The sequence below is a fragment of the Schistocerca americana genome, chromosome 5 (assembly GCF_021461395.2).
Source record: "Schistocerca americana isolate TAMUIC-IGC-003095 chromosome 5, iqSchAmer2.1, whole genome shotgun sequence".
Classification (NCBI taxonomy): domain Eukaryota; kingdom Metazoa; phylum Arthropoda; class Insecta; order Orthoptera; family Acrididae; genus Schistocerca; species Schistocerca americana.
This window is the reverse complement of record NC_060123.1, coordinates 172,560,533-172,574,810: the sequence shown is the minus strand read 5'-3', so window position 1 is coordinate 172,574,810 and position 14,278 is coordinate 172,560,533. Positions and strand designations below refer to the sequence as shown.

General features: G+C 41.7%; 1 protein-coding gene across 1 annotated transcript in view; it reads right to left on the bottom strand.

Moving 5' to 3' along the window:
- The window catches only part of LOC124615859 (receptor-type tyrosine-protein phosphatase kappa), a 722,136-nt gene that overhangs the window by 315,255 nt on the left and 392,603 nt on the right, over window positions 1-14,278 (bottom strand). Inside the window, exon 2 of the mRNA XM_047144018.1 lies at window positions 12,926-13,013. Coding sequence (XP_046999974.1) covers window positions 12,926-13,013 — 88 coding nt within the window. The remainder of the gene's footprint in view (window positions 1-12,925; window positions 13,014-14,278) is intronic.

Here is a 14,278-nt window from a genome sequence, read left to right as displayed (position 1 = left end):
ATTCATTGATTTTTGGGAAAATTTACATTTCAATTCCGCCTCAGTCTCTACCCTCGCCAATGATATTTTTTGGTGGGGGATGGTGTGGGGAGGGGCAGTGTAGTGGGTCACCATTCTTCTGACTGGTCTGATGCGGCCACCACTGCTTCCTCTCCCGGCCAACCTCTTCATCTCACAATAACTCTTGCATTCAACGTGCTCACCTTCCTGTTGGATACATCGATCTCCGTCTTCCCCTCCTCGGCCCCATCTAGTACAGGTGATATTACTCTCTGACATCTCAACACGTCGTATCATTCTGTCCCTCCTTCAAATGGTTCAAATGGCCCTAAGCACTATGGGACTTATCATCTGAAATCATCAGGCCCCTAGACTTAGAACTACTTAAACCTAACTAACCTAAGGACATCACACACATCCATACCCGGGGCAGGATTCGAACCTGCGACCGTAGCAGCAGCGCGGTTCCAGACTGAAGCGCCTAGAACCGCTCGGCCACAGCGGCCAGCCTGTCCCTCCTCCTTGTCAGTATTTTCCACATACTCCTTGATCGAACATTCTGTGGAGAATATAGGCATCAACAACCCATTTACATCTACATGACTACTCTGCAGTTCACACGTAAGTGCCCAGAAGAGGGTTCTTCGAACCACGTCCAAGGTGTTTCTCTACCGTTCCACTCCCTAACAGCGCGTGGAAGAAATGAACACTTAAATCTCTCTGTACGACTCTGATTTCTCTTTTTCGTTATGAGGTTCATTTTTCACTACGTAGGGTGGCGACAGTAAAATTTTTCACATGCAGAGGACAAAGTTGGTGATCGAAATTTCGTGAAAACATCTCGCCGCGAGGAAAACTGACTTTGTTTTTATGACTGCCATCTTGAGTCTCTGATCTTATCCGTGACACTCTAACCCCTATTTCGCAATCATACCAAAGGAGTTACTCTTCTTTGAACTTTTTCGATGTCCTCTGTCAATCCTATCTGGTTCAGCACAGTAATACTGTATCAGAGGACGAACAAGGGTAGTACAGGCAGTCTTTTTAGTAGACCTGTTGAATCTCCTAAGTGTTCTGCCAATAAAACGTAGTCTTTGGTTTGCCTTCCCAACAATATTATCTATGTCATCGTTCCAGTTTAAGTTGTTTCCGATTGTAATATCTAGATATTTAGTCGAACTCACATCCTTTATATGTGTGCGATTTATCGTGTAATCGAAATTTAAGAGTTTCTTTTGGTACTGATGTGGACGGGCTTACACTTTTCCTTATTGAGAGATAACTGCCCCATTTTGTACCTTTCAGATATTGTGTCTAAGTCATTTTACAAGTGTCCGTAGCCTTCTGATGACTTTACTAGACGGTAGGGTCAGCATCATCTGCAGTCAATCTAACAGGGCTGCTTAGATTATCTCCTAAATCATTTACGTACATTAGGAACAGCATAGGGCTTCTAACAAGGGGAACGCCGGATATCACTTCTGTTTCACTCCACGATTTTCCACCGATTGGTACGTACCTTTCAGGGATCCAGTTGCGTAACTGAAGCGATACTCTATGGCCACGCAGTTTGATTGAAAGTCCCTTGTGAGGAACAATTGTCAAAAGCTTTCTTGGAATCTAGAAATATGGAGTCACTTTGAGAGCCCCTGTCAACAACACTCAATGCTTCGTGTGAGTAAAGAGCTAGTTTCACAGAAACGATATTTGCTGAATCCGTACTGATGTGTGTCAACACACCGTCACCTTCGAGGTAATTCATAATGTTCGAACACAGTATATGTTCCAGAAGCCTCTTGCAAATCGACCTTAGTGAGATGGGTCTAATTCAGCGACTTACTCCTATTTTCTTTCTTGCGTAGTGGTGTGACATGTTCAAGTTTACAGTTCTGGGACGGATCTTTCGTTGAGCGAGCGGTTGCATACGGTTGCTAACTATGGAGCTACTGCACCAGCATGCTCTGAAACAAACCTCATAAGTATGCTGTTTGGACCGTAAGACTTGCCTTTATTAAGTAGTTTACGCTGTTTCGCTACACCGAGGATACCTACTTTTCAGTTACTCATGATGGCAATAGTTGAAAATTTATGGTAAGTTCCTATGGGACCAAACTGCTAAGGTCATCGGTCCCTAGGCTTACACACTACTTAATCTAACTGAAACTAACTTATGCTAACGACACCACAAACACTCATGCCCGAGGGAGGACTAGAACCTCCGACGAGGTTGGCAGTTGTTCTCCATTCGAATTCTGGAATATTTACTTGTCCTCTTTGATGAAAGAATTTCTGAAAGCGGTGTTCAGTAGCCCCACTTTAGTGGCACTGTCTTCGGTAATACACCGAAGAGCCAAAGAAACTCGTACATCTGCCTAATATCTTGTAGGGCCCTCGTGAGCCCGCAGAAGAACCTCAACACGACGTGACATGGACTTGACTAATGTCAGAAGTAGTGCTGAAGTGAATTGACACCAAGTCCGTCGGAATGCACAATGGACATGAATGGACCCAGGTGATCAGACAGGATGCTTACGTACATTCACCTGTCAGTCGTATGTAGACGTATCAGGGTCCCATGTCACTCCAACTGCACACGCCCTAGACTATTACAGAGCCTCCACCAGCGTGAACAGTCCTCTGCTGGCATTCAGGGTCCATGGATTCATGAGATTGTCTCCATACCCGTCACTTCAACCCGCTCGATACAATCTGAAATGAGACTCGTGCGACCAGGCAACATGTTTCCAGTCATCAACAGTTCGATGTCGGTGTTGACGGACCAAGGCGAGGTATAAAGCTTGGTGTCGTGCAGTCGTCAAGGGTACACGAGTGGGCCTTCGATTCCGAAAGCCCGTATCGATGATGTTTCGTTGAATGGTTCACACGCTGACACTTATTGATGACCCAGCACTGAAATCTGCAGCAATTTGCGGAAGGGTTGCACTTCTGTCACGTTGAACGATTCTCTTCGTCGTCGTTGGTTCCGGTCTTGCAGGATCTTTTTGCGGCCGCAGCGATGTCGGAAATTTGATGTTTTACCGGATTCCTGATATTCACGGTACACTCGTGAAATGGTCGTACGGGAAATCCTCACTTCATCGCTACCTCGGAGATGCTGTGTCCCATCGCTCGTGCGCCGACGACTACAACAACACGTACAAACTCACTTAAATCTTGATAATCTGCCATTGTAGCAGCAGTAACCTATCTAACATTTGCAACGGACACTTGTTGCCTTAGATAGTCGTTGCCGACCGCAGCGCCGTATTCTCCCCGTTTACGTATCTCTGTATTTGAATACGCATGCGTATACCGGTTTCTTTGGCGCTTCAGTGTATTATCATTGGTATCGCGCTGTGAAGGTAATTCAGGAGTGTGCAATACAGACCCACCCAACTCCTCCCCCCCCCCCCCCCCCTTGATTTGTTTTTCTCATTCTGAAATAGGAGATACTTTTACCCAGAATGGATCAATTACAGCTGATTAATTGGAACAGACTGTAGAGCAAATTTCATAGTTGGAAATGATGTGAATTTCAGCATGCTTTTTCTAGAGTGAGCAGTCGTAAAAATCTGGCCCACTAGTCGCAGCGCGGATCGTTATAGATCAAGATAAACTCTTGCACCTGTGCAGAATGACCAAATAGTAGCTTGTACTCGGGCCACTAGGTGCAGCGTCCGTCGTTCGATGTGAAGTGAGATTTCAAAAAAGTTCAGGTACATAAAGCGCTGTGGGTGAGACTTACAATAAACAAAATTTGCTTTCAATTAAATTTTATACTGCTTTCTACATAAAAGTAATTACAACTTTTTCACCTAGAACTTACCTCGCTTATAGGGAAGCTTTAGCTACAGAAAAACACTGAACATTCAAATACGATTCAGTTCTGTTAGAATTGCCCTTCCAGTGCTTGGTGATTTGAAGTAGACTGATTTCCACTTAGAGTGCATTCTATTACATAGTTGGCACAACAGCGTATTAATTGCCTGCACAAATCTCTTATCTTCATTGTCCGCAGCTCGTGGTCGTGCGGTAGCGTTCTCGCTTCCCACGCCTGGGTTCCCGGGTTCGATTCCCGGCGGGGTCAGGGATTTTCTCTGCCTCGTGATGACTGGGTGTTGTGTGCTGTCCTTAGGTTAGTTAGGTTTAAGTGGTTCTAAGTTCTAGCGGACTGATGACCATAGCTGGTAAGTCCCACAGTGCTCAGAGCCATTAGATCCATCTTATTTTCATCAACAGTTAGAGAGACTAAGCAAATTTCGGAGCTCTGATACAAATCACTTCTTCACTTTTGGGTGCGGCAGTAGTTGATCGGTTGAAACCCTAGAGGGCTTGAGGACTGTCTACCTATTTGTGCGTAGGAAGTATTAGTCAGCCACGGTAAAATGAAGAATCCGTTTTCCGTTTGATAGGTTTTCGCTTCTAAGTGCGTTTTGACGTACTGCCAGTATTGTTCATCTGGCCTATATGGATGTTAGAAACTAATAGCCCTTTTGAATCCAATTGTAAGACCACCTTTTGTTTTTGTTATTTTTTTATTACAGTAAGAATGTGGTATTTCACAACTGACGTATGCACCATACCTGTATGACCGAATTTGCTGTAGAAAGAGCACTATTTAAAATCCGTTATGAAATGAAGAAATTTGTACCAGGCGAGGTAGTTGTAGCTCAGTGGGCTTTTATTCCATCTTAATTCTGTTTTACACCATACTGCAACTGAAGGCGAGAAAAGGGTACTGTGCTTAGAAGATGGCGGACACTGTATTAACGAGCCCATTAGGTCTTCACATACAAAAGTAAACAGTGGAAAACATGTGTAATATACAGTAATTTAAGTATTTGTGTGTTCTTAAGTGTATTGTGCATCACAACCATAGCAGAATGGAGGAAAGATGAAGTAGCGGAATAGTCTGACACAAACATGACGACTGCTTGTAAGCAATTCTCTAGATCTGTGTCACAGTTGCAAAATGGTGATCTCCCGTATTGTGATCACCATAAAACAGCGGCAGAATTGTGCCACTTGCGTAGTCAAAGTGGAAAATGCAGATGAAATCACAAGATCCAAATCAAAACAACGAAATGTAACTAACGAATGTGAGAGTGGAAACCAAAACAGGTACATTCAGTGTGTTAATTTGTGTCGTGCAACAACAATAAAAATAGTGGAGACCAATCATCTTAAGCAAACAGTGAACTACTGTATACATCGGCACATAAGACGATAGTTGAAGAATCAAAAAATCGGGATTATTTCGTACGGCAGATATACAACACAGATTGAAATTTTATATAAATTAAGGCCATTATAAAATAATTAAGGCCATTATAAAATAAAATAAATCGCTGAACAGTTGCACTTAAAACGCTGCAAAATCCTTATCATCAAAATCTAAGGAAAACAGCATCTCAAGTACAACCTCACTTTCGTTACAGAGAACCTCGTCATATGGATCTCTTCTGCACCTTGTGAATGGAATTCCGCTTCGTCGTCAGTATTCCATAACAGATCGCCTCAATGCCTACCATAGCCTTGGAAATTCCACACTTCTTGAAGGATTTGATTACTGTTTCCACTTTCACTTTCTCCCATGATTTGATCGTGGAATCACACAAAACATCAAGTGATGCAGCCCGCATAGCTCCACCTTTCGTATACGACTTTTCGCCATTCCTCATCCAATTGTTCCATTGTTCACGCATTAGGTCTTTAATGGTTTAAAGGGTGTAGCATCAGAGTCAGACCATCCGGTATAACAGCAATATGTGTATTTGTTCGTACTTTGTGATTTTTGGTTCTCAGTTATGGGACTACAGAACATATCACATATCAAAAAAACTTGGTTGACTCCGTAGAGCACCTGGTCGACTCTGCAACATATTTTTCATCCAGAGTTTTAGACCATTTTGGTCCATCCATCCCTCTTTGTGAAAATGTATAAGAAAACCTGTTGGAAACTTCAGTTTAGGAATGGTTTTCAGCTTGAAAATGACCATAGATTTTAAGTTTGTTCCATCTGCCATGCATAATAATTTTACTGTAAACCCGGTCTTCTCACGGCTTGTAATTCAGACTTGAACAGCTTTTACGTGTTTCCACAGTTCTGTTGTTTATCATGTCGAAGTTCATCGGTGTTTCATCCATATTTCCATTACGAGAGGGTGAAAAGTTGCATTTATGTCTCGTATAAATAACAAATTTACGGAAACTCGTAACTTTATGGCCAAGATCTTTCGGTAATTTTTACGCAGTTTTTGTTTTCTGTTGTCTTACCAGATTTTTTTCTGTTCACGAAATGACTGAATCGACCTACTGTTGCTTTAGATTCTTTGCCGTGCTCTGGATTGACTCATGCACACTTCAATGCATAAGCCCTAATTATATTTCTTGTAACAACATAACAATTCTGCCTCTGTTCTCGTACCCGTTCTGCAACGCTTGTTTTGCTGGCCAGCAAGCTACTCCTCTCCTCATAGAACACTTTTTCATTGTCATTTTTTTAACGGCATCTTCATTCTTTCGCCAATCTCTTACCATCCTCTCTGTTATGTCGAAAGCCCTTGCTGCAGCACCGTAGCTGCGTTCTTTGGCCTGTTTTATGACCTTTAATTTGAATCTTCCTTCTTATTTCCTTATTTTTGTTGGCTCTGTCATTAGCCACACACTTCAAGCAATTTCTACTGTGAGCCTAATCGGCGTAAAATTTGTGAACACACAATACAACTTCCAGCAATACTTGTTAACTGTACACATGAGTTAGTTATTCGGCACTGCTTCTACAAGCCAAACCGTAACAATGCTGAAGGAGGCTTTTGCTTTATGACGTGTGCAGTCGTACTAATTGTTTTAGTAGTACAGAACGGGTACGTCCGCAAAACTGAATGTCAATACGACGCTTTTATAAATACCCAAGGTCATTATCCAGATGGTCGCTGTTCTAGACTAAATTTACAGGCCTTTGATAGTTTAGAGATTGTCTTACAGGACGGCCATACAGCAAAACTATATGCATTTGACGAAAATATATACCTCGTCTTATCTGAAAGTCATCTTATCCGACCAAATATACGGTACTTACTGGTTAAATTTCAGAAATAGACAACTTAAAATTATTGGTATTCAGTTTAACGATCCATGTTAATGGGGTTAAGAAAAGCTTAACAGTTAACAGAAACCGTGAGTGCAGTGCTAGGGACCCAGTTTCTACAGTTACTGCAGCTACAGTATTACCAGCACATCAAGTAAATAAATTCAGTGTGCTGAAAAAAATGATCTCCCAATAAATGAAAAAAGACAGTTACCTGAACTCAACACTACGAAAATCAGCAGCATCGGCATCGTATTGCGGCAGTTACCTCAACGGACACTTGACCATTTTGCACTTTTGACGCAGATCTAGAAAACTGTTTTCACGCAGTCAGGTATGTCTAAGTGGTGCCACACTGTTACCCTGTTTCAAGCTTCCTTCCTTCCGTGCTTTTGTGATGCACAATACACTTAAGAACACGTAATTACTTCAATTACTGTATATTAACGTGTTTTTCACTTTTTACGTTTATATTTCAAGAGCTAACGCTCTCGAGATTATAAAGCCCACCATCGTTTAAGTACAACGTCCATAAAGTTGTGTGACGGCATTCATGGTCGCACAAAATGGTAGTAGTTCTATTGTAAATACTGTCGCTGATCAGAAACGACCTGCAAAAGCAAAGAAAGTTCTGATCTTTGGAGATAACCTCAGCCTGAAATGAGCCCAGAAAGTTTCGAACACAAAACCTGGCGTAAAACTACTGGGCTTGTGAAACCAAGTACCCAGATTTATGAAGTGACGGAGTTGTTGGCTAAATCTTGCGGAAAATCTCGATTCTGGTGATTATGTTGTTATTTATGCTGTGTCTACTGACATTGCTACAGATCAGCCAGAAAACGTTATCACTTCTATGAATCTAGACCACACGAAGGTGCTCACATACATGAGAGCCAAAGATATGCTCTGAACCTCATGCCTTGGGTAAACAAACTGACTGAAATGATAAAAGTAAAAATTAACAGTCTGTATAAAAATATACGAACACTGAATTGTTAGCCTGCAAGTGCTTTAGACGGATCCATGCTTAGAAATCACGAGCTTCACTTAAATTATGATGGAAAGTCTTCAATATCTAGAGAAATGTATAAAATAATAGTCAATAACTCAAAACAATCAGCAGACACCTTTGTTAGATGGCTTATAAACTATAGTAAGAATTGTAACGCCCAAACTGGTATGTCTTTTTTTAGAGCACCATCTTTCACGAAAGGTGATGAAATAAGTGAAAATTATAGCTATATTTTACAATTAGGACATCATAATGTCTAAGTCACTAAATTTAAAAAAAAATATAGTTATGCTCTAAAATTCGGAGATCATAATGTCTAGTCACTATTAAAGAAATTAGATGAACTCGCCGCGCGGGATTAGCCGAGCGGTCTTGGGCGCTGCATCATGGACTGTGGGGTTGGTCCCAGCGGAGGTTCGAGTCCTCCCTCGGGCATGGGTGTGTGTGTTTGTCCTTAGGATAATTTAGTTTAAGTAGTGTGTAAGCTTAGGGACTGATGACCTTAGCAGTTAAGTCCCATAAGATTTCACACACATTCTAACAAGATGAACTTGGTGTACTCCATACAGGAGACTGAAGAGATGTCAGTTTTATGCATGTGTGAACATTGGGTGTTTAATGACTACCTACAAAACTTAAAAACTACGAACTTTAAGCTTACAAGTTCCTTCGGTAAAACTACTCCTAACCATGGAAGAAGTTGTATATATATATATATATAAAACAAAACCCAGATGGCAAGATGTTAGACTTTGTTTGTAAATTAGCAAAGGTATTTGAGATTACAGCACTAGAATCAACTCCACTGAAAATAGTGATTTTGTGTATTTATAGATACCCAGAGAGCAGTATTAATGTTTTTTTTTAGGTATCTTTTTCTTGCTTTGAGTAACCTCAAAAGGTAAGAAAGAACAGTAGTACAGTGTTGTGATTTTAATATTAACTCTGCAAAACAGTAATACAGAAACACAGAACTTTCTTCACGTCGTTAAGTCATAACCTGCCTCTAATAATAAACTCTTTGGCATACATTACAAAAACTTGTGACGCTCTACTTGACCAACTCTGTGTCAGTGTGGATAGGTATTCAGCAATGACATTCAGTACAGGACATGGTGATCATCTGCCTCAGTTACCTGCTGTGTCCCAGTTGCCCTTTGCCTATTGAATCTTTTGCACGTTAGAGGAACTTCTGCAAACGAAATACACAATATTTCCTGCTGTCGTTATCTGATGAATCTTGGCGTGATGCTCTTAGTTAATCAAATGCAAATGACAAGTTGCCTTCAAAAAGCCTTTCCTAAAAACAAAATCTAGTGGAGAAACAGAAACGAAGAAAAGAACTGCGCTACAACTAATAAAATATTACTCTATCCCTTGATGGCAGCTTGTTACTGATCCGAAGTTGGTTGCAGATCTGTCCAGTTTGTAATTAGCCCTTGTAAGACATCAGATTATGTAAAAATGTAGCTGAAGAAAGTTCAATCGTCACTTGTCACAACAGGATATAAAATAAAAATCATGTGGATACGGTATCTGCTCTTCAAAAGTCTTATCGGAACCGAAAATAATGTATGCTAAGATCAGATCAGGAAAGTGTACACAGCGTAGAAACACATGTACAGAGCGTTTGGTGAAATGTGTGTGCTAGCAAAAGCTACTGCAAGTGTTCCAGTGAAGCGAGTGTGCTAAGCACTACAGCAAAACCTAACCTACCAGTTCTTAGCAGACCTGTTTCACCGGAACGCTCTCTAACTGGCAGCTTACATGTTGTATCTATGTTTCTACACTGCGCAAACCATGATGAACTGGCCTTAACACACACTATTTTCGTTTCTGATAAGGCGTTTGACGAGTGGATGCATTAGCCATATGATATTTATTCTTATTTTATGCCCTGCTGTGGCAATTGGCGAATGAAGCTGCTTCTGCTACATTTTTACATAATCTGATGATGCCTCACAAGGGCGAAACGTGTAATTGCTATTAATAAAAACAATTTTGCAGCCGGGACTACTTTTATTCAAAAAAAATTTTCTGCATTGTAATTTATGTGCAAGGAAAAAAATGCAGTTTCAAGGTGCCGGCGCATTAAAGCTGCATCAAACTTGCGACATGTCAAAAGGTGCTAGCCTTATTATGTAGTGTCATCCATACTTCGTGAGTATAATTATTACTACGGTTCTACACAACCATCGTCAACGTTTACGTCCTTTTCATTCATATGTATCGCTTGTCGCTCTGTCTAGAGAGACAATCTTTTCGTCTATCGCTTCTGAAGCTTGTGAAGTGCCTCATCACAAAAGCGGATAGTCAATTCGTATTGCTGGTTTGACGATCAAGCGCTCTACAGAATATTGGGAAAGTCTGTAGCGTGTTACAGTTATCTGCATATGCTACTCATTAACGTTCGTTACTAAATAAAGGGCTAATTTGAGATTCCAACACGAGATAATTAAGAGCAATTACAGGTACTCAAAATAGGGCTTTATTTTAGCTCAGAACTCTTTAATAAGTCACCCGTGGACATAAAACAGAACACTGAAAATTCACGCCAATTAAAAAGTTAAACAACGTTTACCCGCACAAATATCATTTACTTAATTCTTTTTCTAAGTAGTGGAATATGTTAACATATGGCTGAACCTCGAAGTTCTTCGTTATCAGTGGCAACTACTTGGACAACCGAAATGAGAGCTTTTATAAAGTCGAACTTAGGTTATCCTGCGTAACTAAAAATTATTACATTTTTTGTGCAGGATTATGAATAAGTTCTATGTAACTCAGGCTTGCACATGAACCGTACATTTTAGTAGTGGCTGTACGTGTCAAGAATACTAGGATTCACTTTTATATCTCTACGAAAATAGCCAGTTATTTCACGATAAGTACGAATATTATAGGTTAGTGTACTTATTTTTATGGTTAGATTACTGCAAACCCGAATACGCACATTACAGACAAGGCGCGCGCAGTATTACGCAGTTATTTTAAAAACTGCCAATTGCAGACCTGGATGTCTGCAGAAATTTTTCAGAGGCGGGGGGAGGAGTCAAGACTCTAAAGTTGCCATTCTTTTTATGTAAATGAGTTGGTCAGTTTCAAGAAACTTTAAGGTTTAAGAACGAAATTTTATAGGTGATACTGAGCACTTACTACACTGATCAACCACATTATGGCCACCTACCTAATAGCCGGTAGGCCCACCTTAGGCAGTGAAAAGAGAAGCGACGTGTGATGGCATGGAAGCAATGGGGCTTGGTAGGTCGCTGGAGGGAGTTAGCACTACTTGTGCACGCGGTCATGCACAAGTCACCTACTTCCCATAAATTCCTGGGAAGGAGGCGATGAGCTTTGGCGCCACATTCAATCACATCCAAGATGTGTTCAATCGGATTTCGATCTGGCGAGTTGGGGGGGCCAGCACATAATTGGAACTCGTCACTATGTTGCTCGAATCACTCTATCGCACGCCTGGCCTTATGACATGACGCGTTGTCTTGTTGAAAGGTGCCACTGGCGTCGGGAAAACTGTTCGTCATTAAGGCGTTACGTGATATACAACCAGTGTACGATACTCCTTGGTCGTCACGCTGCGTTGCATGAGCTCCACTGGATGCCTACGTGGATGTTTCTCATAGCATAATGGAGCCACCGCCAGCTTGTCTGTCAAGGAGCTGTTCCCCTGGAAGTCGATGGATTCGACCCCTCCCATCGGCACGATGAAGAAAGGTACTGGGATTCATCAGATCATGCAACGCTCTTCCATTTCGCCAATGTCCAGTGCCGATGGTCATGTGCACATTTCGCTCGTAGCTGCCGATATCGTGGTGTTAACATTGGCACATGCATGGCTGCGGAGGTCCGTCGTTAGGAATGTTCGGTGCACTGTTCGTTCAGACACACTTGTACTCGTCCTGGCATTGAAGTCTGATGATAGTTCCACCACGTTTCACCTTGGTTTTGTCACGTGTTGAAGACACCACAACACTCATCGAATAACCGACAAGTCGTGCAGTTTCCGAAAAAGCTCGTGCTGTGCAGCCGGGCCATCCCCATTATACACATGGCCAGCACGCGGGCTGATACTAGATGCACCGTGTGTGTGTGTGACCAGCTGTCATTCCTCGTCAGTGACGCTACTGTCGCCTGGACGGGTTTGTCATAAGGTTCTGTCTGATCATTGAAAATCACAAGGAATTGATGGTTATCCGCTAAGTGTATCACAGAAACTCTTTACTCCACATTCCAGGAGGGGGGAGGTGGATGGGGAGGGCAAATGCACCCTCTTGCCTCCCCTTGTGGACGACTATGATTGCAGAAGCCCGGTTATTAACAGTAACTGCAAGTTCTCAATAACTGGTTATTTACTAGAGATGAGTTATTTCTTGTCTCGACGTCAGTAATAGATTTATAGTGTGCCACAAAATTTAGCAGACGTCCGCACTCGACATATACATTAAGTATCTACTACTACTGCAAATCATCAAAGAATCACACGACGTCCGCCAGTCTATCATGTCTCACTGCAAATCAAAATTACTCCACTCTTTCAAGAAATATGTCAAGATATTGCAGCTAATTCATACACATTCCCAAAGAAGCTCTACATCTGCGACGATTTTAAGAGAATTCGCACGTTATCTGGAAGAGGCTCGACCATGGTCCTTGTTCATCGTTTCCAACTTTCCTTCCGTCCGGACTGATACTGAAGTTCAACTACCTGAACCGTGGTGGTAACCAAGGTACAACCAAAAGCCTGATAGCCATAGATGCAAATAGAGCCGCTCAGCTTCGGTACAGCTAATGTGCTACATACTCACATGGAATGCACTTCTGGTTCTGATTCTTCTCCTTGTTGGCGGGTTTCATGGCGTGCCGGCAAGAATGCGTTTCCACTTTGCAGGCGGTCTGCAACAAGACAAACAATCTACAATGAAAATTTTGCAAGTTTCCTTGGTAAAGATTTCTGGTAATGTGATAAAATTGTAAAATACAAAACGCATAGTACTACAACAAAATTATTCGTGAAAACAGGAGCGACATCGCAAAACAGTTTACTTATGTCTGTCATATACTTCATAGAATGAGTACAATTTTTTAAAACGGAACGCATAATTGCGAAGCTAATTTAACATTGTACGGTATACATAAAATAATGCAAGATAACCCAGTAGGAAAAAAAAACGAACGTTCTCTGGTAACTGCAGCGCTATATCTCTGTTATTCATTCTATCGAACGGTCCCACAGTCTCGAAGAATTGAGCACAACTTCTTTTTCGAGAGTTTGCCGGGCGATTTCCTGTTTGACTAGTCACTATGATACTGTTGCAGTAAATTATATTCTCTCAGTTGTCAATTAAGTAGCCAGACTTAGATAAAATGGAAATGTAGTGTGGCTAGGACCTCTCGTCGGGTAGACCCAGAAAATATTAGATACAGGCTCCCAGGTAGATGCCATTTTCCTTGACTTCCGGAAGGCGTTCGATACAATTCCGCACTATCGCCTGATAAAGTAAGAGCCTACGGAATATCAGACCAGCTGTGGGGCTGGATTGAAGAGTTTTTATCAAACAAAACACAGCATGTTGTTCTCAACGGAGAGACGTCTACAGACGTTAAAGTAACCTCTGGCGTGCCACAGGGGAGTGTTATGGGACCATTGCTTTTCACAATATATGTAAATGACCTATTAGATAGTGTCGGAAGTTCCATGCGGCTTTTCGCGGATGATGCTGTAGTATACAGAGAAGTTGCAGCATTAGAAAATTGTAGCGAAATGCAGGAAGATCTGCAGCGGATAGGGACTTGGTGCAGGGAGTGGCAACTGACCCTTAACATAGACAAATGTAACGTATTGCGAATATATAGAAAGAAAGATCCTTTATTGTATGATTATACGATAGCGGAACAAACACTAATAGCAGTTACTTCTGTAAAATGTCTGGGAGTATGCGTGCGGAACGATTTGAAGTGGAATGATCACATAAAATTAATTGTTGGTAAGGCGGGTACCAGGTTGAGATTCATTGGGAGAGTCCTTAGAAAATGTAGTCCATCAACAAAGAAGGTGGCTTACAACACTCGTTTGACCTATACTTGAGTACTGCTCATCAGTGTGGGATCCGTACCAGGTCGGGTTGACAGAGGAGATAGAGAAGATCCAAAGAAGAGCG